This window comes from Periophthalmus magnuspinnatus, chromosome 16 (assembly GCF_009829125.3).
Source record: "Periophthalmus magnuspinnatus isolate fPerMag1 chromosome 16, fPerMag1.2.pri, whole genome shotgun sequence".
In the NCBI taxonomy this organism is placed as follows: domain Eukaryota; kingdom Metazoa; phylum Chordata; class Actinopteri; order Gobiiformes; family Gobiidae; genus Periophthalmus; species Periophthalmus magnuspinnatus.
In genome coordinates, this window is record NC_047141.1 from 1886174 (window position 1) to 1911589 (window position 25416).

Here is a 25416-nt window from a genome sequence, read left to right on the forward strand (position 1 = left end):
CTCTCCCCCCTCTCTCTTCTCCTCCTCTCCCCCCTCTCTCTTCTCCTCCTCTGCTCCCTCTCTTCTCCTCCTCTCCCCCCTCTCTCTTCTCCTCCTCTCCTCCCTCTCTTCTCCTCCTCTCCTCCCTCTCTCCTCTGGTGTGCGGCTCATCCTTAATTAAAAAGCGTTGAGAATCATTCGTGTGCCACTATCTCTGTAAAGCCAAAGCTAATTAAGACCAGAGCTCATCCCTTCTTCCTCTTCTTCTTCTTCTTCCTCCTCTTCTTCTTCTCCTTCAGCGGTGCAGAATCAGCCCATCCTTCACCAAATTAAAAATAATCGATTCTCTGCTGGCGCTAAAAACAAACCACCGAGTAACATTTCACTCATTTAAAACATTTATTTTACTTTTATCGAACGTCCGCCACTGAGCTGTGTGTAAAACAAACAGAAGGGAGAGGAGGAAGAGGAGAGGAGGAGGAGAGGAGGAGGAGGGGAGGAGGAGGAGAGGAGGAGGAGAGGAGGAGGAGGGGAGGAGGAGAAGAGGAGGAGGAGAGGAGGGGAGGAGGAGGAGAGCAGGAGAAGAGAAAGTCCACCACTGAGCAGTGTGTAAAACAAACAGAAGGGAGAGGAGGAAGAGGAGGAGGAGGAGAGGAGGAGGAGAAGAGGAGGAGGAGAGGAGGAGGAGAGGAGGCGAGGAGAAAGTCCGCCCCTGAGCAGTGTGTAAAACAAACAGAGAGGAGAAGAGGAAGAGGAGAGGAGGAGGAGAGCAGGAGAAGAGAAAGTCCACCACTGAGCAGTGTGTAAAACAAACAGAGAGGAGAGGAGGAGAATGTCTGCTACCAAGCAGTGTGTAAAACAAACAGATGGGAGAAGAGGAAGAGGAGAGGAGGAGGAGAAGAGGAGGAGGAGGAGGAGAGGAGGAGGAGCGCTAGCACACGAGCACTAAAAGGAGGTAACAGGACTTATCAGGAGCACACAGGAGCTAAGAGTTAAAGGGGCTGTTGTTTCACACGTGTGTGAGAAGGAGCTGTGTTTTAGAGTCACTTTTATCGTCAGATGGAGAGAATAAAAAGTCTCCTCTTTACAGCTCCTCCCCCGAGCGAAGGGGCGGAGTCTGCATCAGTGAGGACTTTGTAGACTCAACACTCCTGCACTTTTGAACATGAAACCTGTTGATGTCGTCATGGTGATTAGTACAAAGAACTATACTAGACTAAGGCATTACAAAGCAGTCTACTCAATGTTAACGATGTTAACGATTGTAACGATGTTAACGATTGTAACGATGTTAACGATTCCAAATCCAAAACCCTCTTTTAATGAGCATTAATAAGCGTGTTTGTGCCAGGGTAAAGTGGATCCCTTAAACTCTCCTCTGTGGAGTTTACGGTGTTCCTCATCATCAGTAAACTGGGAATACAACTCTGGGAATAAATATACTTTGTTTTTAAATTAAAAATGGCTTCAGATTTGGATTTAGAATCATTTTAGAAAAAAGAATAATTTTGAATTGAATCAGTCATCCAATAATTGAAATCAAAATCACTGGGACTTAAAGATTCAGCCCCAAAAATATGCAACAATAGAAGCCTGTTTTTCCATGTTGAACGTGTATTGTATAGACTGTATATATACATGCACATAGCTAAGTTGCTAGCTACCGCGTTTGAAACAGGAAGTGATCATGGTTGCACTTCCTGATCCGTCAACTCTGGCTCCAATTCATTTTCTGTGTCCCCTCGGGTTTTTATTTCTCTTTTGTGTCTGTAAATCAAGATATGAACATTAATAACAGACAAATCAATCAAACTCCAAAGTCACTCTTGCTAGCGCTAGCAACAGGTTTGATGGCGTTGCTAAGGGAAGGGCCGTGACCTTCTACAGCCTCGCTTCTGATTGGCTCTTTGGTCGCTATGATACTTGCGGTCAGAATTCCTAATATGGAACTCTGCTCCACATTAGCTGCTATGACTGCTAGCCTCGATGAGCTTCATTTGGAGCTGAACGTCACACTCACTCAGTCCACGTCTTTACACAGTCTGTGGTTTATTGCACTGAAAAGACTCACTCTTCCTTGTCCTGGAGTAGCGCTTCCTTCTGCTTGTTTCCATGGAGACGTTGGTCCTTTGGCTATAATATTCCACAGTATGGCATAAAATGTATCTATCTCCATGGAAAATTTCCACGGTGACATTTCAAAAAACCTGGTCTAGGGCCTTTAAGACAGTCCCCAGTTATTTTACAAAATAAAACTGAAATCACAAATGGAATAATCTGTTTTTATTCTGTGTAATAACTTCTATGACCTCTGCCCTCGTTCAAACACACAGACTGAAGCGCTCATGTCCAAAACCGCTCTGACGTCCTCTCTCTCCCTTCGTTAATGCACTGGCCCTGTGTTTATTGTAATTACACTCCCCGACAGCTGACAGGGGTGAAAGGTCGCGCGGCGCTAATGGTCTGACGAGCTAGCTTTGTGTTGGGCGCGCGTGAGTACTATTGTTCTGCTGGTGAACATGGCAGCGCATTACAACGGGAAAATAACACCGAGAAATTAGACAGAATACAGGCTCGGGTCAGAAAACGGCCGAGGAGGAAACGCTAAGTGACAGGGGGTGTAATTAGCCACAAGAGCTCAAACTTACATTCACTTTAACGGCTCCAAATCTGACTTTAAAAGACGAAAAACGGAAGCAGTTCATTTGCAGAGGTCCAAAGTTATTCCTCACTGATCTTATGCATTCAGAGCATTTTAATTACTCACCATGATGAGTTTATAAGCACTTTTCACAACTCTCAGAGACCAGAAGAGGAGGAAGGGAGGAGGAGAGGCAGAGGGGGAGAGGAGAGGAGTGTGCAGAACAAACAGACTGGGATGAAACAGTAAATGCACAGGGCGAGGAGAGGAGGAGGAGGAGTGGAGAAGATGAGAGGAGGAAGAGAGGGGGAGAGGAGGAGAGATGAAGAGGAAGGGAGGAGACGAGGTGAGAAGATGGGAGGAGGAGTAATGGAGAGGAAGAGAGGAGTAAAGTGACTATTGTCCCATAGATTAAAACAGGATCTCGGGAAAAAGGTTTGTTTGTGAGACTGATGCCTCCACGTTCCAAACAGAAAGTGATCATGGGCGCGCTTCAATGCTACCGTTGTGTCCTTGGGCAAGACACTTAACTCCCTCTCCCCAGTGTGTGTGTGCACTGGTGTGTGTGTGTGTAAATGTGTCTACACCTTTGCTTTTTAACAATTGACTCATCCAAATAACAATGCATTCATTTACCCTGTTTCCATGGCAATGAACGACACTACAGTTGGAGCACATGAGCCTATAGTGAGCCGTCTCCGTGTGTCCCTCTACATTCAGACGGCTCTGTGTGTGTGTCCCTCTATGTTCAGACGGCTCTGTGTGTGTGTCCCTCTATGTTCAGACAGCTCTGTGTGTATGTCCCTCTACATTCGGTCTGCTCTGTGTGTGTGTCCCTCTACATTCGGTCGGCTCTGTGTGTGTGTCCCTCTACATTCAGTCGGCTCTGTGTGTGTCCCTCTACGTTCAGTCGGCTGTGTGTGTGTCCCTCTACATTCGGTCGGCTCTGTGTGTGTGTCCCTCTACATTCGGTCGGCTCTGTGTGTGTGTCCCTCTACGTTCAGTCGGCTCTGTGTGTGTCCCTCTACGTTCAGTCGGCTCTGTGTGTGTCCCTCTACGTTCAGACGGCTCTGTGTGTGTGTCCCTCTACGTTCAGACGGCTCTGTGTGTGTGTCCCTCTACATTCGGTCGGCTCTGTGTGTGTGTCCCTCTACATTCGGTCGGCTCTGTGTGTGTGTCCCTCTACATTCGGTCGGCTCTGTGTGTGTGTCCCTCTACGTTCAGACGGCTCTGTGTGTGTGTCCCTCTACGTTCAGACGGCTCTGTGTGTGTGTCCCTCTACGTTCAGACGGCTCTGTGTGTGTGTCCCTCTACGTTCAGACAGCTCTGTGTGTGTGTCCCTCTATGTTCAGACAGCTCTGTGTGTGTGTCCCTCTACATTCGGTCGGCTCTGTGTGTGTGTCCCTCTACATTCGGTCGGCTCTGTGTGTGTCCCTCTATGTTCAGTCGGCTCTGTGTGTGTGTCCCTCTACATTCGGTCGGCTCTGTGTGTGTCCCTCTATGTTCAGACGGCTCCTCTATGTTCAGGCGGCTCTACTGACCCTCGGCCGCTCTGTGGACGACATGTCGACATCTCATCCTTTCACGTATCGATCTGCGTGTTGACATAGCTTTCTGCTCTTTCATCAAGATTACATCAGAAGCCGCACTAACGCTAACACACACATGCTAACACACACACGCTAACACGCGCGCTAGTGTTCGGAGGCGCTGTGTCAGCAGTGATAAGCAACCCGCGGGCAGGACACGGGCGCTAGCCGGCGCATTACGTTAAACCAAGGTGACACAGGGTAACGTATGGAAATTGGACGAAGCCATCTGAGCAGAAGGACTCGCCGAGGAGTCGTGTCGGGAAAAATGATGATCTGATTTGCTGTTAACTTTTGCCCTTGTAGCGGAGGCCGTGCGTTTGGAAGAGTCGTTTAGTTTGGTGGACGGGGGTGACCTATAAGAGCCAGAGTCAAAGACTGAGGCTCGATACAAGACACGACATCGACCAAACACAACCAGGAACATTCAGTGTTTTGTTTTACAAATTTGATCATTTTATTTACACACAGAGACATCACATATCTGAAATAGATATATGTAATTATGCAGTGAAGAAAAACTGACAGCTGACAGGGGTGAAAGGTCATGCTGCTCGAAAAATATGTAGTCGAGCTATTTCACGTTTTTTCTTTACTTCATAATTCCATACATCTTACTTCATATATGTGATGTCGTCTGTGTGTAAATAAAATGTAGAGAGTTGTAAAAATAAAGAAACATTGATGAGAGGGGTGTGTCCAGACTTCTGACTGGTCATGTGTCCTTCAGTGTGTGGACGACTCTTACATTCTCTGATTTGCTTTACTTATAATTTTGTTTGTTACATTGTGGCATTTATATATAATGAATAAATTAAATTGATAAACACATTGTGATCACAAAGTCAATTTGCCTGTAAATACTGAGCTGCTTCATATTCTCTTGTTCTTTATTAATGACGTGCACAGGGCAGTCGACAAGGGGGGGACAAAGGGGGCTGCTGTCCCCCGTCCCTGGGGCGTAGGAACCTCTGTGTATCAGTGCATATCAGAGGGGCCCGTGCAAGGCTTCCTGTCCCAGTCCTCCAGTTTTTTGTGGACAGGCCTGGATCTGCAGGTGGTGAAGTAAAAAATAAATAATGGTATAATTTATAATATGTAAAAAAGTACACATGACTCTAAAATATCATCTTGTGTAAAACAAGAACCTCCAATGTTCCACAACTACTGCGTTTTCACCTACCACCTATCTCTGCCCATAGAACTATTCTTACCTGTCACACACACACACACACACACACACACACACACACACACACACCCCACACACACACCCCCACACACACACACATACACATGTTTATTATTATTATTATTATTATTATTATTATTATTATTATTATTATTATTATTATTATTATTATTATTATTATTAGTCCTGTCCTGGTTTCATCCTTGTTTACTCCAAGATTAGACCACATCTTTAATTAGTTACTTAAGGTGGTATTAATGCACCACCTTAAAAATGAAAGGGAACTAAATCAATCATCTGTGCTGTGTGTTTAATAAGGTCATGATCAGCAGTCACTTTATACACAGTGGTCTATGTGGTTTATTGCAGCGATTACATTCTAAAATAACCCACAATAGGCAATATCCGCGAAGTAGTCAGCTTTATATTTTTACAATTATTCTATATGTTTAACTATATGTAAGACTGTAAAACCCCTCACATCACATTTTATACACTTTTCTCACACAGGCATTAACATTTTCTCACATTTCTTAAAGTTCAATCCTTTTGTATATTATATCCCTCTTCCACGATGATCTCTTTAAATGTGTTGTTCACGTGTCTCTGCTCCAGTGGTATCTGCAGAGGGGCAGAGAAACACTTAAGTCCAAAGTGTTTCTGACATTTGTCAGTGCAGGACGTTTCATTGACATTGTGGGTTTTGTCAGGGAGAAAACTTGAAAACACACAGCACTTCAGAGTCACACTGCGATCGATGTATGTAAATTTGTCTGAACACATTCTGTACTGTACAGGAGACACGGCACGGAGGAGACTGATGGACAATGGTCTACAGTCCCTTAGCCAATCAGGACGCAGAACACAATGCACGTTCATACACTGTAAAAAAAAAGCATGTAAAATTGCACAAAAAAATCTGCGAAACAGCGAGATCACGAAAGGTGAACTACGATATAGCGAGGGACCATTGTACAGCACTTTTCCACCTTTAAAACTCAGAGCACTTTACATCCACTCACCCATTCACACACCAGTGTACACAGACAGAGTGTTAATTGTCTTGCCCAAGGACACAACAACAGCATTCATTTATGGGAGCTGGAATCACATTGCCAATCTGTGGGTGAGTGGTCATTTTTATGTTTAGAGCAGGATTGGAACCACAAACTCTCAGATTAGTGGACAAATGCTCTACCGGCTGAGCCACTGTCGCCTCACGTGTGATTTTTTTAGAAAAGATCAGACAGGTGTAAAGACATAAAAATAAAAATGCTGTTAGCTTCTATGGCAGCTGATCTAAAGGTTGACGGTTCGAATCCCGCTCCCGCCAAAATGTCAGGTTGGTGGTGCAATTCTAGCTCCCACAGATGAATGCTGCTGTTGTGTCTTTAGGCAACACTTAACCCACCTCGCGCCCAGTGTGTGCGTACACTGGTGTGTGAATGTGAAGCGTTTTGAGCTTGAAAGGTGGAAAAGTGCAACCATTTACCATTTAAAATTTACAAAGAACAAAACTTAAAATAACCATCTGCTTATGTTATAGTTTAATCTTTCTTTTCTAACTGATTGAAAATGAAAGCTCTTTATAGCGGCTGGGCTAGTTTTTACATACTGAAGCCATTTGCAATAAAAAAGCCAGTATTCCCGTTTCCTCGTAGCGTGCCTAAACCACATACAGCCCCGCCATTGTAAACGCCTGTGAACCTCATGTTGGAGCCATTACCCATAATTCTCGTGCGATGGTGAATATATGATCCAGGAAACGGCCGTGTTGTACCAGCTCTTTTTAAACGCCAACCTGCGCCAATCGTCGTTTTCTTTCCCCGAACACGTCGAGGTTGTTAGCTATCCGTAATGATTTCTTTGTTTCTTCCCTTGGCACGGCGCTACCATAAACAACACCTGCCTTATGATATATTTTGGACTTTATTTGAGCGAGAGCGACGGGGAGGATTCGGCGGTGCGGATCCGGCGCTAAAGCTAACAAAGACAGATGGTAGATAGAGGAGAGAATGAGGAAGTGCCAGTGGAATGGGATGCGGTTGGAGGCTGCGGAGACAGGATGCCATATGAAAGAAGACATTAGTAATCTCCACAGCTGTTAGCGCCGACAGACGGATACGCGGCCCCTTCGATGGAGCCTTTGTGTGGGCCTATCACAGCTCTTATCTGCAGGACAAAGATGTGGAGGTCCTTAGAGCGAAACGTGGGCTCGGAGCCAGCCCAGCCGAGCCCTCCGCTCCACAGTCACTGATACGGGATTAGCCGGTATTATGGCCACGCTACAGTTCACTCCTCAGCGTCCGGCGCATCAAGACGTCCACACTGACCAACGAGATGAGAGCGCAGAGGCAGCAGCGTTGGCGCGATGCTAATCCTGCTACGAGCTGTGTTTGAAGACATTAGCATCAAATACATGCTAATTTTGGTAGTTTATTTTAAAACAAAACAAACACAAAAAAAAAAACATTTATAAGCGTGTGGAAATACTGGGCTTTTGGAGGAGAAGAGAGAGTAAAGGAATGGAGAGAGGGAAAGAGAGAAGAGGAGATGAAAGAGGAGATGAGAGAGAGATGGAGGAAGGTGGAGAGAGGGTAAAGGAATGAGAGAGGGTGAGAGAGGGAGATGGAGAGAGAGGAAGAAAGAGCAAGAGAGACGGAGAGAGAGCAGCGGTCAGTTTCCAGTAGGGTCATAGTGGTCCATGGGCGTGTATAGTCTATGTGTCTTATACCTGTGAAACATTCAGATACATCAGTATAAACAGATTCAGGAAAGGTTCATTACCGTCCTGTCAATGGGACTTTTTTAGTATCAATACCTGCGAAAAAATAATATCTAGTTTTAGTATCGATTAGTATCTGATTTTTGATACGTGGCTTCAAAACATTTATTAAATACACTTTTAAAGGGCTGGTATCTTGACCTCATTTTGCATTGGGAGCTGTATTTGTATTTCTCGTATCTCCACCTGTTTATGGAAGTATTTGGTGTTGTGGCCACACTCCACTCCTCAGCATTCGAACATCCAGACACTGACCAAGTAAAGAAACAATGGCAGATACCAGTGGTTTCTACAGAGTTGTGGAGTTGAAAGCTTTTCCTCTGTTGTATTTCCCTTGTACTTGAAAGAAGTGGACTGAGTGAGTCTGACGTTACCCACAGCGTTCAGCTCCAAATGAAGCTCATCGAGGCGAGCGCCCCTATAACTAGGGTTTAATTTGGAGAACAGTTCCATATTTAGAATTCCAACCGTGAGTATCATAGCAACAGTGTCAGGTCATGCATTTGACCCTTGGGTCGTCTTTGACATCCCACTTACACATTATATCACCCCAATACAGGATAGTCAAGCAACACTTAATTTCAGGAGCATTTAAAACCAATAATCATGCACTGCACTCACAATTAAGAGAAGGAAACTCAGTTCACAGATACTGTCAAAACAATCTATTCTTTGAAAATAAAGTAAACAAATCATTTGCCTTTTTTGACAATAGTCTATACAACAACAAATAACTGAAAATGTGACACAGCTGAGATTGAATGAACTTTAGTGCAGTTTTAACTGAGGTGACTTCAATGCACCACATTATTATTAACATTATACACTCACTGTTTAATTGTGGAGCTCCGTCTCCCTGCGTGCCGCTGAGCTGCAGGTCCACTCCAGTGTCTCCAAACATTTTTAAACAGACAGTAGCTTTAAGTGCCCAGATGTACAACAACAGTACATATTTGCAGCATTTCTCAAAAACTGTGAGTGACATGTACCGTTCATAGTTACTCGTCTGGAAATGACGGACAAACCTTTTTCCTTACTGGGACAGGTTAGCTAGTGCAGGGGTTGGCCGACCTCTTCTCATAATATCCAGCTTTTCGTGAAAGGCCCGTCTTAAAAATGGGGTGTAAAGTATATCTGCAACTAGATCAATCTCTTTTCCTCCTTCGGTCATTATGGGTTAAAAATACAGCAAGAGCTGTTTGATCTCTGGGTTTAGTTTGACATTCTGCAAACTTTCCAGCTCCAGCAGAGCTTCTTATCCAATCACAGGACACGCACATGTCCAGTTCAGCGTAGGACCTTCTAGCTGGCCCTGAAATGCAGAGTCGAGATCTGATTATCTGTTGAAACTGACTGTGTCTGTGTCTTACAGTGGGCGGGGCCTGCTCTGTTTATTCTGAAGGCCTCAAGAAAATGAAATTTGCCTGACAACACAAGCAGCTGAAATATAATTGGATAAAAACTCTACCACAATAAACAACATTGGAAGACACTCAACACAGTGGATATAATATGACATAAAGAGAACAGAGAAATGAGAATGAGATTTGTATTTACATATTTATGAAAATAAAATAAATTCACTTTTCTGAGCTTGTTTGGGCCAGCACAGAAGACCTTGCTGGCTCTGACGGGCCACCACTGCATAGCAACCAAAAAAGACAATCTGGAGTGATGATTTGGCAGGGAGCGGATGCTTAGCAACACTGTCAAACAAACCTGTTACTAATGGTAGTGGGAACAACCACAAGGAAAGAAGGTGCCTGATTTGTCTGTTTTTAATGTTTATAATTAGATTTTTGGACAAAATAGCAAAATAAAAACCCCAGGATCATGCAGAGCGGGTTAATATGAACATTTTAAGACCAAAATGACGAGTCTGACAGCAGCAGTTACAGAGAGAGGGGTTTTTACACAGAAAGTGAATTGTAATGATCATGTCCTGTTTGGAATGTGGCGGCTAGCACGCTAGCTATGTGCGTTTATATAAACAGTCTATGGTCTGAAGTCATCGTCAACATGAAAACATTTCATCTCTGCTTTTCATTTGTTTTCAGGACCAGTTCTACGGCTGATGGTTCTGATTCTAGATCTGCTCTGTTTATATAAAAAATACATCATGTTTTAATCTTTAATTATCTTTAATCTCAGAGTTCATCTCTTATCTCCTCACACTGCAGAACGCTTGAAGCCGTTTCCTCAGGAGCATGTGCAGCCAGACGAGAGGGCACCTGGTGTTTGGTTGTTTTCTTCCTGTGTATTGTGTTATCTGTATGTTTGTTTTGTGTTGACCTTTATGTGAAGCTCTGAAAATGTTTTAAATATAGAAATAAACTTGAAGTGAATAGAAAAGCACCAGCTCAGTGACTCCAGCAGCACCTCAGAGCACCTGACCTTACTGATATAATAACATTTAATGAAATATTTTTTAAAAAGAGAAAATATGTAGAAAATCATAGTTTAGATTGTTTAAAGTTACATTTTGTGATGTAAAAATCTGTTATAGTGAATCAAAAGGTGAATATTTTGAATTTGCCCTTCGCTAACAACAAGCACATCCCAGAATGTGACTGAGTACATGACTAAGTGTAACACCTCGGACTACATTTTACACACCTCGAAAAGGCGACATTGATCAGTAAGTATGTACCAGTGATAATCTTCAAATGGCTTTCATCAAGTTTGGCCCATAGGCTGTACGGTGGTCCCTGGTTTATCGCCGGGATTATGTTTCAAAAATAACCCACATTGAACGACATTCGCAAAGTAGTCAGCTTTATTTTTTACAATTATTCTATATGTTTTTTGTCTGTAAAACCCCTCACCACACACTTTATACACTTTTCTCACACAGGCATTAACATTTTCTCACATTTCTCTCTTGTTTAAACTCTCTCAAAGTTCAAACCTTCGTAGGCGCCTTTGTCGGTGCAGAACGTTTCATCGACGTTGTGGGTTTTGTCGGGGAGAAAACTTGCAAACACACAGCACTTCAGAGTCACACTGCGATTGAACATTTATGTAAATTTGTCTGAACACATTCTGTACTGCACAGGAGACATGACACAGAGGAGACTGATGGACAATGGTCTACAGTCCATTAGCCAATCAGGACGCAGAACACAATGCACGTTCATGCACTGTAAAAAAAACATGCAAAATTGCACACAAAAAATCTGCGAAACAGCAAGACCATGAAAGGTGAACCACGATATAGTGAGGGACAACTGTATGTATAAATGGACATAGCTAACCTGCTAGCCACTGCTTTCCAAACAGGAAGTGATCATGGGCGCGTTTCCGGCTCCATCGACTCTGGCTCCAATTCACTTTCTATTGGCAAACTGTGTCCCCTCTCTCTGTAACTGCTGCTGTCAGACTTGTCATTTTGGTCTTAAATGTTTGTATTAACCCGCTCTACATGACAGATATGAACATTAATAACAGATAAATCACACGCCTTCTTTCCCCAAGGTCACTCTCGTTAGCTACAACAGGTACAGGTTTGATTGACAGTGTTGCTAAGCGCCTGCTCCCTGCTAAACCAGTGTTGCAGGCAGAAAGGGGCATTACCTTCAACAGCCTCTCTCCAGATTGGCTCTTTGGTTGCTATGATACTCGTGGTCAGAATTCCAAATGTGGAACTCGGATCCAAATTAGCCGCTATAACTGCTAGCCTCGATGAGCTTCATTTGACTGGAGCTGAATGCTTTGGGTGACGTCACACTCACTCAGTCCACTTCTGTACACAGTCTGTGGTTTCTACATAAATGAGTCATGTTTTTATTTTAACATTTCTAAAGTTCTTGTTTCTTTCTACAATCAGACCACGCACATTGGCTTAACGTTGCTGTTCTTGTGTGTGTCCACCAGGAGGAGCCGTATGTGATGTTTAAGAAGTCGGATAAGCCGCTATACGGGAACGACCGCTTTGAAGGATACTGCATCGACCTGCTCCGGGAGCTGGCTGCCATCTTGGGCTTCAGCTACGAGATCCGCCTGGTGGAGGACGGGAAGTACGGCGCTCCGGATGACAACACGGGACAATGGAATGGAATGGTCAAGGAGCTCATGGACCATGTGAGTACTGCTCCTCTTTAGTGGACAGTCTGCCAGATGGTTGTCTCCATGGAGATAATTTTGCTTTGCTTGGAATTTTCCACAGCATTGGAGTTGGACACTTGTAATATACTGTTAGCGCCTTAGCATCATTTAAAGTTTTCATTTTTTCTAGTACAATAGAAAAGAAACTGGCTATTTTAAGGAGATGATTTGCTCGGTTTGGGTTTTTTGGCTGTAAAAATCTTTCAGAGCCCATCACCTACAGACACAGCAGATCTAAAGTAGGTGTAAACCAGGTCTAAAACAGTGTGGTCACTCCTCTCCTCAGACAGATCCCGGTCATTTCAAACAGTGTGGTCACTCCTCAGATAGATCCCGGTCATTTCAAACAGTGTGGTTGCTCCTCAGACAGATCCCGGTCATTTCAAACAGTGTGGTCACTTCTCAGACAGATCCTGGTCATTTCAAACAGTGTGGTCGCTCCTCAGACAGATCCCGGTCATTTCAAACCGTGTGGTCGCCCCTCTCCTTAGACAGATCCCGGTCGCCTCAGACGGAGGAAGTGCTGAATTGAAGAGAACATGCCGGAGATGTGCTGTCAGGAGGAGTTAGTGAAGCTATCTGCAGCCTGTCTAATTCTACGAGCGAGCGAGGGGAGATAATCCCAGTGTGTTTAGCCCAAAAGTAACCATAGAGCGGACAGTTAGCATTAGCTCAGGCTAATCAAAGGAGATACTTCACTTCTCATTTGTAGATGGGATTTTTCAATAAACTCTAGATTTTGATTAGATTTTGTTTAAAGGGTAACAGTAGAGTGTAGTAGTGGTAATAGTAGTGGTGGTAGTGTAAGTAGTAGTACTGGTAGTAGTAGTAGTAGTGATAGTGGAAGTGGTAGTAGTGTTAGTAGTAATTGTAGTCGTAGCAGTGATAATAGTAATGCATGAGTTTTATTTGCCTTTTTCCAAGACAATTTGCTTTACAGTTTTGTACATTCATCTTTCATTCTCTCAGTGGTGATAAACTATTTATTTTGCCACAGCTGCCCTGGGGCAGACTGATGAACGTGAGGCAGCCAGTCTGCACCATCAGCCCTCCAATCACCACCAACTCTCTCTCTCTCTCTCTCTCTCTCTCTCTCACACACACACACACACACACACACACACAATTCATTCATGCAGAAGTAGTAGTTGTAGTATTAGTAGGAGGGGGACAAAGGGAGCGGTCAAGAGGGGCCTCATAATGGGACGGTCTTCCTATGAATTTAGAGGGGGCTCATGAGAGGCTTCATGCCCTGGGGCCCCAAATTCCTGTCAACGGGCCTGGTAGTAGTAGTAGTAATAGTAGTCATAGCTCTAATAGTCATAGTATTGTAGTTTTAGTTGTAGCCTTTGTGACCGCACATGACACATTTGTACTGGAGAGCTGATGGGAGCAGACATAGAACCTACAACCTCTGTATCTGTAGTGGTAGTAGTAGTAGTAGTAGCAGTAGTAGTAGTAGTAGTAGTAGTAGTAGTAGTCGTATGTGTATTGCAGGCCTATGTGGTACAGATAGACTGAGATAGAACCTCCAGCCTCTGTATCTGTAATAGTATTTGTAGTAGTAGTAGTTGTTGTAGTAGTTGTAGTAGTAGTAGTAGTAGTAGTAGTAGTAGTAGTAGTAGTCACATTTGTATTGCAGACGTGCGTGCTGCAGATAGGCTCAGTGGAGATAGAACCCTCGGCCTCTGTATCTGAGCCCAAAAGCGGCGTCTCCTCTGACACTTCATAAATCTAAAACGCTGTTTGTGACTATAAATGCTAAACGCTCACAACAAGGTCAAGTGCTGCATTCCTCACAGATATATCCTTTTTGTCCCTTGAAGGTTGCCATACATCACTCCGGGCTGCACACGGCGCCCCCTGTGATAAGTTTGTGTCCCTCAAAGATGATTTTTCTTCAGATTTTCTCAACATTTTGGAGTGTAGCATTACTTATTGTGAATGGAAAAAACATCGGCTGATCCGACGCGGCTAAAACAGCACAGTAATGTCGAGTCAAAAACATGTGACCACATCTCCTCGTCAAACAGGGCGCCGTTGTTGTGTCCTTAGGCAAGACACTTAACCCACGTTGTCTAGTGGCGGTGGGCGTCTATGCCTCCATCAATCTACCACAGGACAGCTGTGGCTGTCGGCCTTAAATCTAAATCTTGGAATGCAGTGGCTAGCATGTTAGCTCTGTCCACTAGCATGTTAGCTATGACCACTAGCATGTTAGCTATGTCCACTAGCATGTAAGCTATGTCCACTAGCATGTTAGTTATGTCCACTAGCATGTTAGCTATGTCCACTAGCATGTTAGTTACGTCCACTAGCATGTTAGTTACGTCCACTAGCATGTTAGCTCTGACCACTAGCATGTTAGTTATGTCCACTAGCATGTTAGCTATGACCACTAGCATGTTAGCTATGTCCAATAGCATATTAGATATGACCACTAGCATGTTAGCTATGTCCACTAGCATGTTAGTTACGTCCACTAGCATGTTAGTTACGTCCACTAGCATGTTAGTTACGTCCACTAGCATGTTAGTTACGTCCACTAGCATGTTAGTTACGTCCACTAGCATGTTAGCTATGACCACTAGCATGTTAGCTATGTCCAATAGCATATTAGATATGACCACTAGCATGTTAGCTATGTCCACTAGCATGTAAGCTATGTCCACTAGCATGTTAGCTATGTCCACTAGCATGTTAGCTATGTCCACTAGCATGTTAGTTACGTCCACTAGCATGTTAGCTATGTCCACTAGCATGTTAGCTATGACCACTAGCATGTTAGTTATGTCCACTAACACGTTTGTTACGTCCACTAGCATGTTAGCTATGACCTACATAATGTTTTACTTTTATAATCTTTGGGTAAAATGGTCCACAGTGGCATTAGTCTGATCTGTGGAGAGGTGAGACCACGCTCAGTCACAGTGTACTTAATGCCTTAGTGTAGAACATTTGTCATCTTCATGGAGACAAGCAGAGGACCGTCCACTAGAAAAGTTACATACTGCATGTTCAATACTCATACTGTGACTTATGCCTGTTTTCTTTCACTCCTCCCTTCCCTCTCTCCTTCCCTCCTCCTTTACCCTCCGCCCACTACCTCTACTCCTCCTCTCCTCCCTCTCCTCAATTCCCCTCTCCTCCCTCTCTTCCCTCCTTGTCTCTCATCCTCCTCTAATCCCTCCGCCTCTCTCTCCTCCTCCTCCTTTCCTCTCACTCACCTCCCTCTCTCTCTCCTCGCTCTTTCTCCCTCTTTTCCCCTCTTCCCTTCTATCTCTCCTCTCTCCTTCCTCCTCTACTCTCTCACTCACTCTGCCTCCTCCTTCCCCCTCCCCCCACCTGTCCTTCCTCTTTCTCCTCCCTCGATCCCTCTCCTCCTCCCTCTCTTCCCTCCCCCTCTCCCTCCTCCTTTTCCTCCCCCCCTCTACCTCTCTTCCTCCTCTCCTCCCACCTCTTCTTTTCCCTCAAATTGTCTGACTCTCCTCCCTTTTTTGCCTTCCCTCCCACTCTCCCATCCCTCTCTCCATCTCCTCTCCTTCCTCCTCCTCTCATCGCTCATCCTTTCCCCTCACCTCGTCTACCTCTCCTCCTCCTCCCCCTCTGTCCTCCCTCTTCTCTTCCTCTCCTCCCTCTTTCTTCCTCCCTCTCCCGTCCGTCTCTCTTCTCCTCCTGTCCTCCCTCCCCCTCTCACCTCTCCTCCCTCCCTCCTCTCCCCCTCTCCTTCCTCCTCTTTTCCATTTTGTTTTCCAGAGGGCTGACCTGGCCGTAGCTCCCTTGTCCATCACGTACGTTCGTGAGAAGGTCATCGACTTCTCCAAACCGTTCATGACGTTGGGGATAAGTATTCTGTACCGAAAGCCGAACGGGACCAACCCGGGCGTGTTCTCGTTCCTGAACCCGCTGTCGCCCGATATCTGGATGTATATTCTGCTCGCTTACTTGGGTGTCAGTTGTGTGCTGTTTGTGATTGCCAGGTAACATGTCCCACTTTAGACTTTTGATTTTTGATTTGTTTTATCGATATGTTTGGACGTTTTTGCGCACACAACGGCGAGGTGTTTAACGCTAACTCATCATGGTCTGTCTGACTAACAACAAGCTAAACCAGAGCCTCAAGCTAACATCAGGAAGTGTTACGTAATGTTAGCTTTACAGTAACATAGAGCAGGATACAGGGACGGAGCGCTGACGGGGTCTCCGGTTGGTAACTGATCGATTAATACGGACAAAAATGTTCACACAGCTTCACAAACTTGACTTTTTAAATGTCTCTTATTTAATAATAATAATAATAATAATAATAGCAATAAATAAATAAAATAAAAATACAAAAAAATACATAAACTCATTTAATAGTCTGTGCAAAGAACGCTGACGCAGCTTCACAAACTTGACTTTTTAATGTCCCATTTCATAATAATAATAATAATAATAATAATAATAATAATAATAATAATAATAATAATAATAAATGCATAAAATAAAATAAAAAATAAATACACTAGATTAATGGTCTGTGCAAAGAACGTCGACGCAGCTTCACAAACTTGACTTTTTAATATCTCTTATATAATCATAAAAATAAATTATAAAATAAAATATAATAATACAATACATTTATATTAAAAAAAACAAACAAAATTAACAAAAATTTTGTAAAATAAAATAGAAAAAAAAATTAAATTAAATTAAAAGGTCCGCCTGTGTCAAAATTAATATGGCTGCTAATGAGGAATAAAGAAAGTAAAAAAAATATCACAGGAGGCTGAAAAACATGCCGGATTTCTGCAGAAAACTAAAACTAAACTTTCAGAGAAGTTTGATTTAGTTTGTACATGTTAGGTGACCAATGAGCTCCTTCATTTCACATGTGTCACTGACAAAAAAAAAAATCTGATTGGACGATCATTGTTGCTGGAGCAGATACGGGGAAAGAAGGTGTCATATCTTGATTTACAGACACAATAGTGAAATAAAAACCCCAGGATCATGCAGAGGGTTAATACGAACATTTAAGACCAAAACGAAGAGTCGGTGGAGCCGGTAGTGCGCCACTTTCACAAAAAACACAAACAAAAATACAAAAACAAAACAAAAAACTTGATTATGTCTTGGACTGGCAGCCTATTTTACATCCCCAGACGGCCTCCATGTTTGTCTGTGTGATGTCGACATTTTGCAGTGCGTTCCAGCTTCCTGATTACTCGATCAGTGACCAATCAGAGACCGGCAGATGGCCCGTTCTTTCCCGGTTTAAACTCTGAACGAGCAGAGACAGGTCTGCAGGCTCGTGTGAGTGCTTGTGAGCGTGGGCAGTGGTCTCAGCTGTGTTGTGTGAACGCACTCTCCTCGATGTTCCATGTAGTGTCTTTAATGTCCCTCCTCTGGTCTGCCGCACCATGCTTCAATCCCAACACAAGGTCGAACACAACCAACAAACCCAGCGCCGCCTTTGTCTCGTGGTTATTATCTTTTCAAAGCTTTGGCGGAGCGCAGCTGAGTCTAATTTCACATTCTTTTATCTGGCGAGCGTGTTGTTGGCGCTGACCTTGGCGAGGCGTTCAAGGACTCGCTTTGGTGCGTTTGAAGCCACCGAGAATCAAGATATTTCCACGCGGCGTTCGAGGCTGGACGGATTGTGACGGATTCTGTGGCTTTGGTGTAAAACGGCGGCGACCAAAGTCAAGCTAGTTTTGACGACCCGCTGTGGAGGTCCTTCAGAAACAGACCATGTCCTTCTGGAACTCTCCGTGTGTTATGTAAGAGACCGGAGACGACGAAACACGCAGAGAAACGGGAAACTGTATTCAATCAGTACAGTTTCGACAGCCAGGGGGCGCCACAGTAGCTCAGTTGGTAGAGTGTTTGTCCTCTGAATCGAAGATCAGCTCTCGACATGAAAAATATCGTTGGTTGAGCGGTCAGATCCACCGACCCACAGGTTGGCAGTGCAATTCCCGCTCCCACAGATGAATACTGTTGTTGTTGTGTCCTTGGGCAATACACTTCCGCACTCCCACCTCGCCCCCGACGTCTGTGAACGTGTGAGCCATTCCTCGATGTTAAGAGCTGTGAGTGACCTGAAGGTGGAAAAGCGATGTGGTCATCAAATTCAAAGGTTGGCGGTTTGAATCCCGTTCTTACAGATGAATGCTGTCGTTATCGTATCCTTGGGCAAGACACTTTACAACAAAAAGTAACCGTTTAACATTTAGGCGTTGAACGAAGTGAGATAACAACGAAACCGGTTGATTCTGTGGATTTAAGAATAGAAAGAAGATGAGATGTTAAGAGCAAAGGTTCCGTTATGTAGCTAAGTCAGTGCTCCCCCATCTCCAGCAGGTTTGCAGTTTGATCCCCAGGTTGGTGTCGACGTGACCAGGTTGCGAAAAACAGTCAAACTGAGTAGGTCAGATGCCCTTCTGGTCCTGATTTGAACGTGGATTCTGTAAATAGTTGAAGCATGGTGGAGCAAACGCAGACGGAAAGTTCCACGTTAACTTTAAAACTCTGGGACGGGCCCGTCTCCCGTAGCGACCGTCTCACAGTTTTACAGTTAACGCACGTGTCTTTTTGGATGTTCCTGGCGACACGATCACTCGAAACGCAACAGAGGCGGCAACTGTCATCTAAGTTGGCTCAGAATATGCTCCTAAGTGTTTTATTGTCACTTTGTTTGGGTAAGTGTGAACAGCACTCGTCTCTCTGTCTCTCCATCCTCTCTGTCTATCCCCGTCTCTCTCTTTCTGTCCCTCTTTTGTCTGTGTCTCTTCTTCTCTCTTTCTCTTTCTCCTCCCTCTCTCCTCTGTTACGACGCATGCCACAGGGAACACTATGCTCTCAAAGTGTTGGGTGAATAACAAGACGATTTTAATGTTTATCGTTACGTTTTCTGAGCTGTGAAACATTATATTTTATTAACTCCCATATAAACGCTCTGTTCCACCTTGTGATGTCATGATGTCGTGGTGATACAGGAAGTGCTCCACTGTGTTTTAAAAATCCATACACCTTCATTTCTAGAACCATTTGGATCATTTACAGCTCTGGAAATGCAAATCTCTACTGAACTAAAGGTAAAAGGAGCTGTTCATTAAAAAAAAAAAAAAACCTACCACTTGATGACATCACAAGGTGGAACAGAGCATTTTGAGGTTTGGAGATGTAACAGACTAATAATAAAGTGTTACTCAAACATGTGTGAATGAAACAAAACACAACTCTAGCTATGTTTATTCTACTTATTTAAAGTGATGAAATGTGACTTTCTGGAGGTTAAAAGTCAACTACGTGTTCCCATGGAAATAGAAAGTTAAAGCCATACTTCAGAACATTCTCCATGGAGATAGATATGTTTTACGCTGTACTGTGGAAAATTACAGCTAAAGGAACAACATTTCAACAGTCAAGTTTCTGGAGATGCGATTTGTGATTACTGCAATTTTCAGTGCAATAAAAACATCCATAATGAAAAAACAAAAACAAAAACAAATAAAAAAGTATATTTTTTGGGCAAAAAAGTTCCATGCTGTGGCTTTAATGATTTGCTCTGCAGCTCAAATACAATACTGTAGTTATCTCCAGACAAACTAGTTTTACACTGCAATAAAATGTGTCCATGATGAAGAAAAAACATTTTTTTATTTGAGTTTGTTTTCAGGCCAAAAAGTTACATAATGTGGCTTTAAGTATTTGAAAGAAAGCTCTAGTTATTTCCAGACAAACCAGTTCTACTCTCTAGCAGCTCCCTCCTTAGCTTCCTCAGCAGCTCCATCCCTCAGCAGCTCCCTCACTAGCTTCCTCCCTCAGCAGCTCCCTCACTAGCTTCCTCCCTCAGCAGCTCCCTCACTAGCTTCCTCCCTCAGCAGCTCCCTTACTAGCTTCCTCCCTGTTTGTTGCTCCCTCAGCAGCTCCCCCCTGTGCTGCTCTCTGTTTGTGCTCTGTCAGCAGCTTGCTCCCTGTGAAGCTCCCTCAGCAGCTCCCTCCCTCACCAGATCCCTCTCTGTGCAGCTCCCTCAGCGGCTCCCTCCCTGTGCTGCTCTCTGTTTGTTGGAGGAGGGAGTGTAGTGGATTGCCACATAAAGTGAAACTGCCGTCCAGATGTTTGTGGGTGGACGTTACACCTGCCGGCAACACAGCGCTCTCCAAATAAAAGTTTACTCTGTCAACACTTGCAGAGAATGGAGAGGCACTTTTTACAGAGTTTGAGAAGTTTGAGTCAACTTTTTTGGAGTTTGAGCGTGTGATCTCACCTAAGTTAAAACGGCCATATTCTAATGTTGTTTCCTCATCACAAACAGACCTGGAGTTGTGTTTTGTTTCATTCACACATGTTTAACACACAAAATCTGCATATTTAGGAAACAAAACACAACTCCAGCTCTGTTTTTGAGGAGGAAACAGCTTTAGAACATGAGTCCATGTTAAAGTTCAAGATTAAAGTTGCACTATGGAACTTTTCTGATGGAGAAAGGACCTGCTTTTCTCCGCAGAGATCGTATTGCTTTGAATAGAATGTTCTGGAATTTATGGTATCTATCTTTGTAGAGAAGCATGTGACACTACTCGACAAAATAGGCCCACTGTTCAGATCTGTGGAAAAGCGAGCCTGCAACAGTAAGAATGAATGTTTTTAAGGTGTTGTTGAAAATGGAACACACATAACACAAATGCTGGAGAGATTAGGTTTAATGCCAGACTGTGGAACATTTCGGGCAAAGAAATAACAGAATTAGAAGAAATTGCTTTAGTTTTCCGCCTTGTTTCGGCATCTTTCAGTTGTTTCACAGCCAAAAAATGTAATCTTTGTTCAGCTTTGTATTTCGCAAATTACCTTTTTTCACCAAACACTTTGAGATCGACCTGCACAGCCATCATGGGGCGCTCTGCAACTTTAGCACAGCCACCAGGGGGCGCCCTCACTGTAGACTATGTGTTTGTGTACATTGCACATTTGAGCTGCGTGTGCCTGTGCTCTGAGTGCCTGCTGTCTGAATGGGGCCGTTAAAAACTGCTAGCGTCAGATTAGCCTCCCGGTTTAGCCCGCTGATGCTAACAGCGCTAACTATGCTAATGCTAAATGTTGCTAATGATACATATTTATGTTTCCTGTTAATATTTTCCATACACATTTGAAATTTTGGACAGCCGAGTTTATTTCGCATATGAACAAAATATTAACATTCATCACATTTTCAAGACTTGATTTTGATTTGTCTTTCTAATTAGAATTATCGTTTCGTTGTTTAAAATATTTTTCTATTAATTAATTAAAATCACCTTCAATTTCATGCAAATAGAACAAATGTAAAGTGTTTTTTTCATGTGGTTAGGCCCAGTATTTACACCGATATAAACCACAAACCAATATGAGATATTTGGATTTTGCGTGTTCAATAGAGACTTAAAACCATACTTCGGAACATTTTTCATGGAGGTGCATAGGTTTCAAGCCATACTGTAGAATATTATAGCCAAAGGAACAATATCTCCATGGAAACGAGCAAGAAGATGCCTACTAAGAGCCAGGTTTGTGGAGATGCAAGTCCACACACAGTAAGGATGCATGCTTTTTTCTGTATTTTTCACTGCAATAAAAACATCCATCCATCCATCCATCCATTTTCTTCCACTTATCCGGGGCCGGGTCGCAGGGGCAGCAGTCTAAGCAGGGACTCCCAGGCTTCCCTCACCCCAGACACGTCCTCCAGCTCCTCCGGTGGGACCCCAAGGCATTCCCAGGCCAGCCGAGAGACATAGTCCCTCCAGCGTGTCCTGGGTCTTCCCCGGGGCCTCCTCCCGGTGGGACGTGCCCAGAACACCTCCCTAGGGAGGCGTCCAGGAGGCATCCTGAGCAGATGCCCGAGCCACCTCAGCTGGCTCCTCTCAACGTGTAGGAGCAGCGGCTCTACTCCGAGCTCCTCCTGTGTGACCGAGCTCCTCGCCCTATCCCTAAGGGTGCGCCCGGCCACCCTGCGGAGGAAGCCCATTTCAGCCGCTTGTATCCGCAACCTTGTCCTTTCGGTCATTACCCAGAGCTCATGACCATAGGTGAGGGTAAGAACATAGATTGAGGTAAATCGAGAGCGTTGCCTTTGGACTCAGCTCCTTCTTTATCACAACGGACCGATACAGCGACCGCATCACTGCAGACGCTGCACCGATCCGCCTGTCAATCTTACGCTCCATCCTTCCCTCACTCGTGAACTTTTTCCGGTCGAGAACCATGGCCTCGGATTTGGAGGAGCTGATTCTCATCCCAGCCGCTTCACACTCGGCTGCAAACCGCCCCAGTGCCTGCTGTAGGTCCTGGCTCAAAGAAGCCATCAGGACAACATCATCCGCAAAGAGCAGAGATGAAATCCTGTGGTTCCCGAACCAGACCCCCTCCGGCCCCTGGCTGCGCCTAGAAATTCTGTCCATAAATATAATGAACAGAATCGGTGACAAAGGGCAGCCCTGGTGGAGTCCAACATGCACCAGGAACAGGTCTGACTTACTGCCGGCAATGCGAACACAGCTCCTGCTCCGGTCATACAGGGACCGGACAGCCCTTAGCAAAGAGCCCCGGACTCCATACTCCCAGAGCACCCCCCAAAGGACACCACGAGGGACACGGTCGAATGCCTTCTCCAAATCCACAAAACACATGTGGACTGGTTGGGCAAACTCCCATGAGCCCTCGAGGACCCGATGGAGAGTATAGAGCTGGTCCAGTGTTCCACAACCAGGACGAAAACCACACTGCTCCTCCTGAATCTGAGTTTTGACTATCAGTCGGATTCTCCTCTCCAGTACCCTGGAATAGACCTTACCGGGAAGGCTGAGGAGTGTGATTCCCCTGTAATTGGAACACACCCTCTGGTCCCCCTTCTTATACAGAGGGACCACCACCCCTGTCTGCCATTCCACAGGTACTGTTCCCGACCGCCACGCGATGTTGCAGCCCCACAACATCCAGAGACTTGAGGTACTCAGGACGGATCTCGTCCACCCCCGGAGCCTTGCCACCGAGGAGTTTGCCAACCACCTCGGTGACTTCAGCCAGGGTGATGGACGAGTCCGCCTCCGGGTCCCCAGTCTCTGCTTCCTCCTCAGAAGACGTGACAGTGGGATTGAGGAGATCCTCAAAGTACTCCTTCCACCGCCCGACAACATCCCCAGTCGAGGTCAGCAGCTCTCCACCCGCACTGTAAACAGTGTTGGTGAAGCACTGCTTCCCCCTCCTGAGGCGTCAGACAGTTTGCCAGAATCTCTTTGAGGCCGTCCGATAGTCCTCCTCCATGGCCTCCCCGAACTCCTCCCAATCCCGAGTTTTTGCCTCTGTGACTGCCCGAGCCGCGGCCCGCTTGGCCCGCCGGTACTCATCGGCTACCTCAGGAGTCCCATGAGCCTACAAGGCTCGATAGGACTCCTTCTTCAGCTTGACGGCATCCCTTACTTCCGGTGTCCACCACCGGGTTCGAAGATTGCCGTCGCGACAAGCACTGCAGGCCTTACGACCACAACTACGAGCGGCTGCATCGACAATAGAGGTGGAGAACATGGCCTATTCAGAGTCCATGTCCCCAGCCTCCCCCGGGATCATGGCTCCTCTCGCAGGTGATGGGTTCACGGGAGGACGGCCCCACGTCGTTCCTTCGGGCCGGGCCACCAGGCGCTCGCCACCGAGCACCCACCCCAGGCCTGGCTCCAGGGTGGGGCCCCGGTAACGCCAGTCTGGGCGACGTAGCTTGCCTTGTTGTTTCTGTCTTCATGGGGGCTTCTGAACCACTCTTAGTCAGACCCGTCTCCCTGGACCTGTTTGCCATGGGTGACCCTACCAGGGGCATGAAGCCCCCGACAACATAGCTCCCAGGATCATTCAGGTGCTCAAACCTCTCCACCACGTTAAGGTGGCGGTTCGGGGAGGGGGAAAAACATCCAAACTAACTAAAAAGTTACACAATGCGGCATTAACAAACTTGTAATTAGGCATGGGACGATATTGAAATTTTGTGTGACGATTATCATGGCCAAAATAATTGCGATTTACAATTATATCATGATAATGATTAAAGTTGTTATGGATATGAACAATTATAACTTAAACAGAGAATGAATTAGTAGAGCCATCAACTGGAATTTGGGGCCCCGGGGAATAAGGCTCACATGGCCCCCTGTAATACAAATTCACAGGGAGAGGGTCCAATTTTGGGCTGCGGACAACAGAGCCCTTTGTCCCCCCATTGAGTACTCTGTGGAGTAGTAGTAGTAGTAGTAGTAGTAGTTTTTTCTGCACATTCTGGTGATTTTATTTGCGACTATCTTTGTTGATTATCATGATTATATAAAATATCCCACGATCGATTATTGTCCTGTTACGATAAACGATATTGTTTACTGTCTCATCCCTACTCCATGGAAACAAGCAAGAAGAGGCCTAGTAAGAGTCAGAGTCAGTACAAATTAATAGGAAGAGAGTCCAATTCTGGGCCCCCTAAGACCCTGGGGCCCCGGATAACAGACCCATTTGTCCCCCCATTGATTACTCTGTGGATAAGTTGTTTTTTTCTGCAGATTCTGGTGATATACTGGTGATTATCTTTGTTGGTGATTATCACGATTATATAAAATGTCCCACGAATGATTATTGTCAACTCTTTTTATCACTATAAATGACATTATTGTTTATTTGTTATAATATTTGGTTTAAAATACAGGCTTATTAATGCAGAGCGCGACCTAGAGCCTGCATGTGTCACCATTTCGACATATTTCTTAGACACAGACTGGTATCAGCGCATTCCACTTTGGAGACTCACCTCGTCCTCGGCTTTAGATAAGAGCAGCTTATCAGAGCGTCATACCCAAAATGTACCTCTTTATTCAGATCGTTATGTCTCTGGACCCTCACACTGCTAGCGCTCTGTTAGCTTCTTCAGACGGAGCTTTCTTTGAGTGTTAAATAGGCAGTATTCGCTCATTTTCTGCCCGTCAAACAGCACCCTGGCCCCTTGTGTCTGTGGCCCGTGATAAGAGCTCACATTAAAGGCACATCCCCTTTAATTAGTCACAGGGGAGTGTTGTGTTTCAGGTTTGGATGGTCATTCTGAGGACGTTTATGCAATAGCAGGTTAAA

At 44.8% G+C, this 25416-nt stretch overlaps 1 protein-coding gene across 1 annotated transcript in view; it reads left to right on the top strand.

Moving 5' to 3' along the window:
• grik2 (glutamate receptor, ionotropic, kainate 2) overlaps nt 1–25416 on the top strand; it is a 280443-nt gene that overhangs the window by 173626 nt on the left and 81401 nt on the right. The window contains exons 10-11 of the mRNA XM_033980607.2: nt 12060–12266; nt 16047–16270. Coding sequence (XP_033836498.2) covers nt 12060–12266; nt 16047–16270 — 431 coding nt within the window. The remainder of the gene's footprint in view (nt 1–12059; nt 12267–16046; nt 16271–25416) is intronic.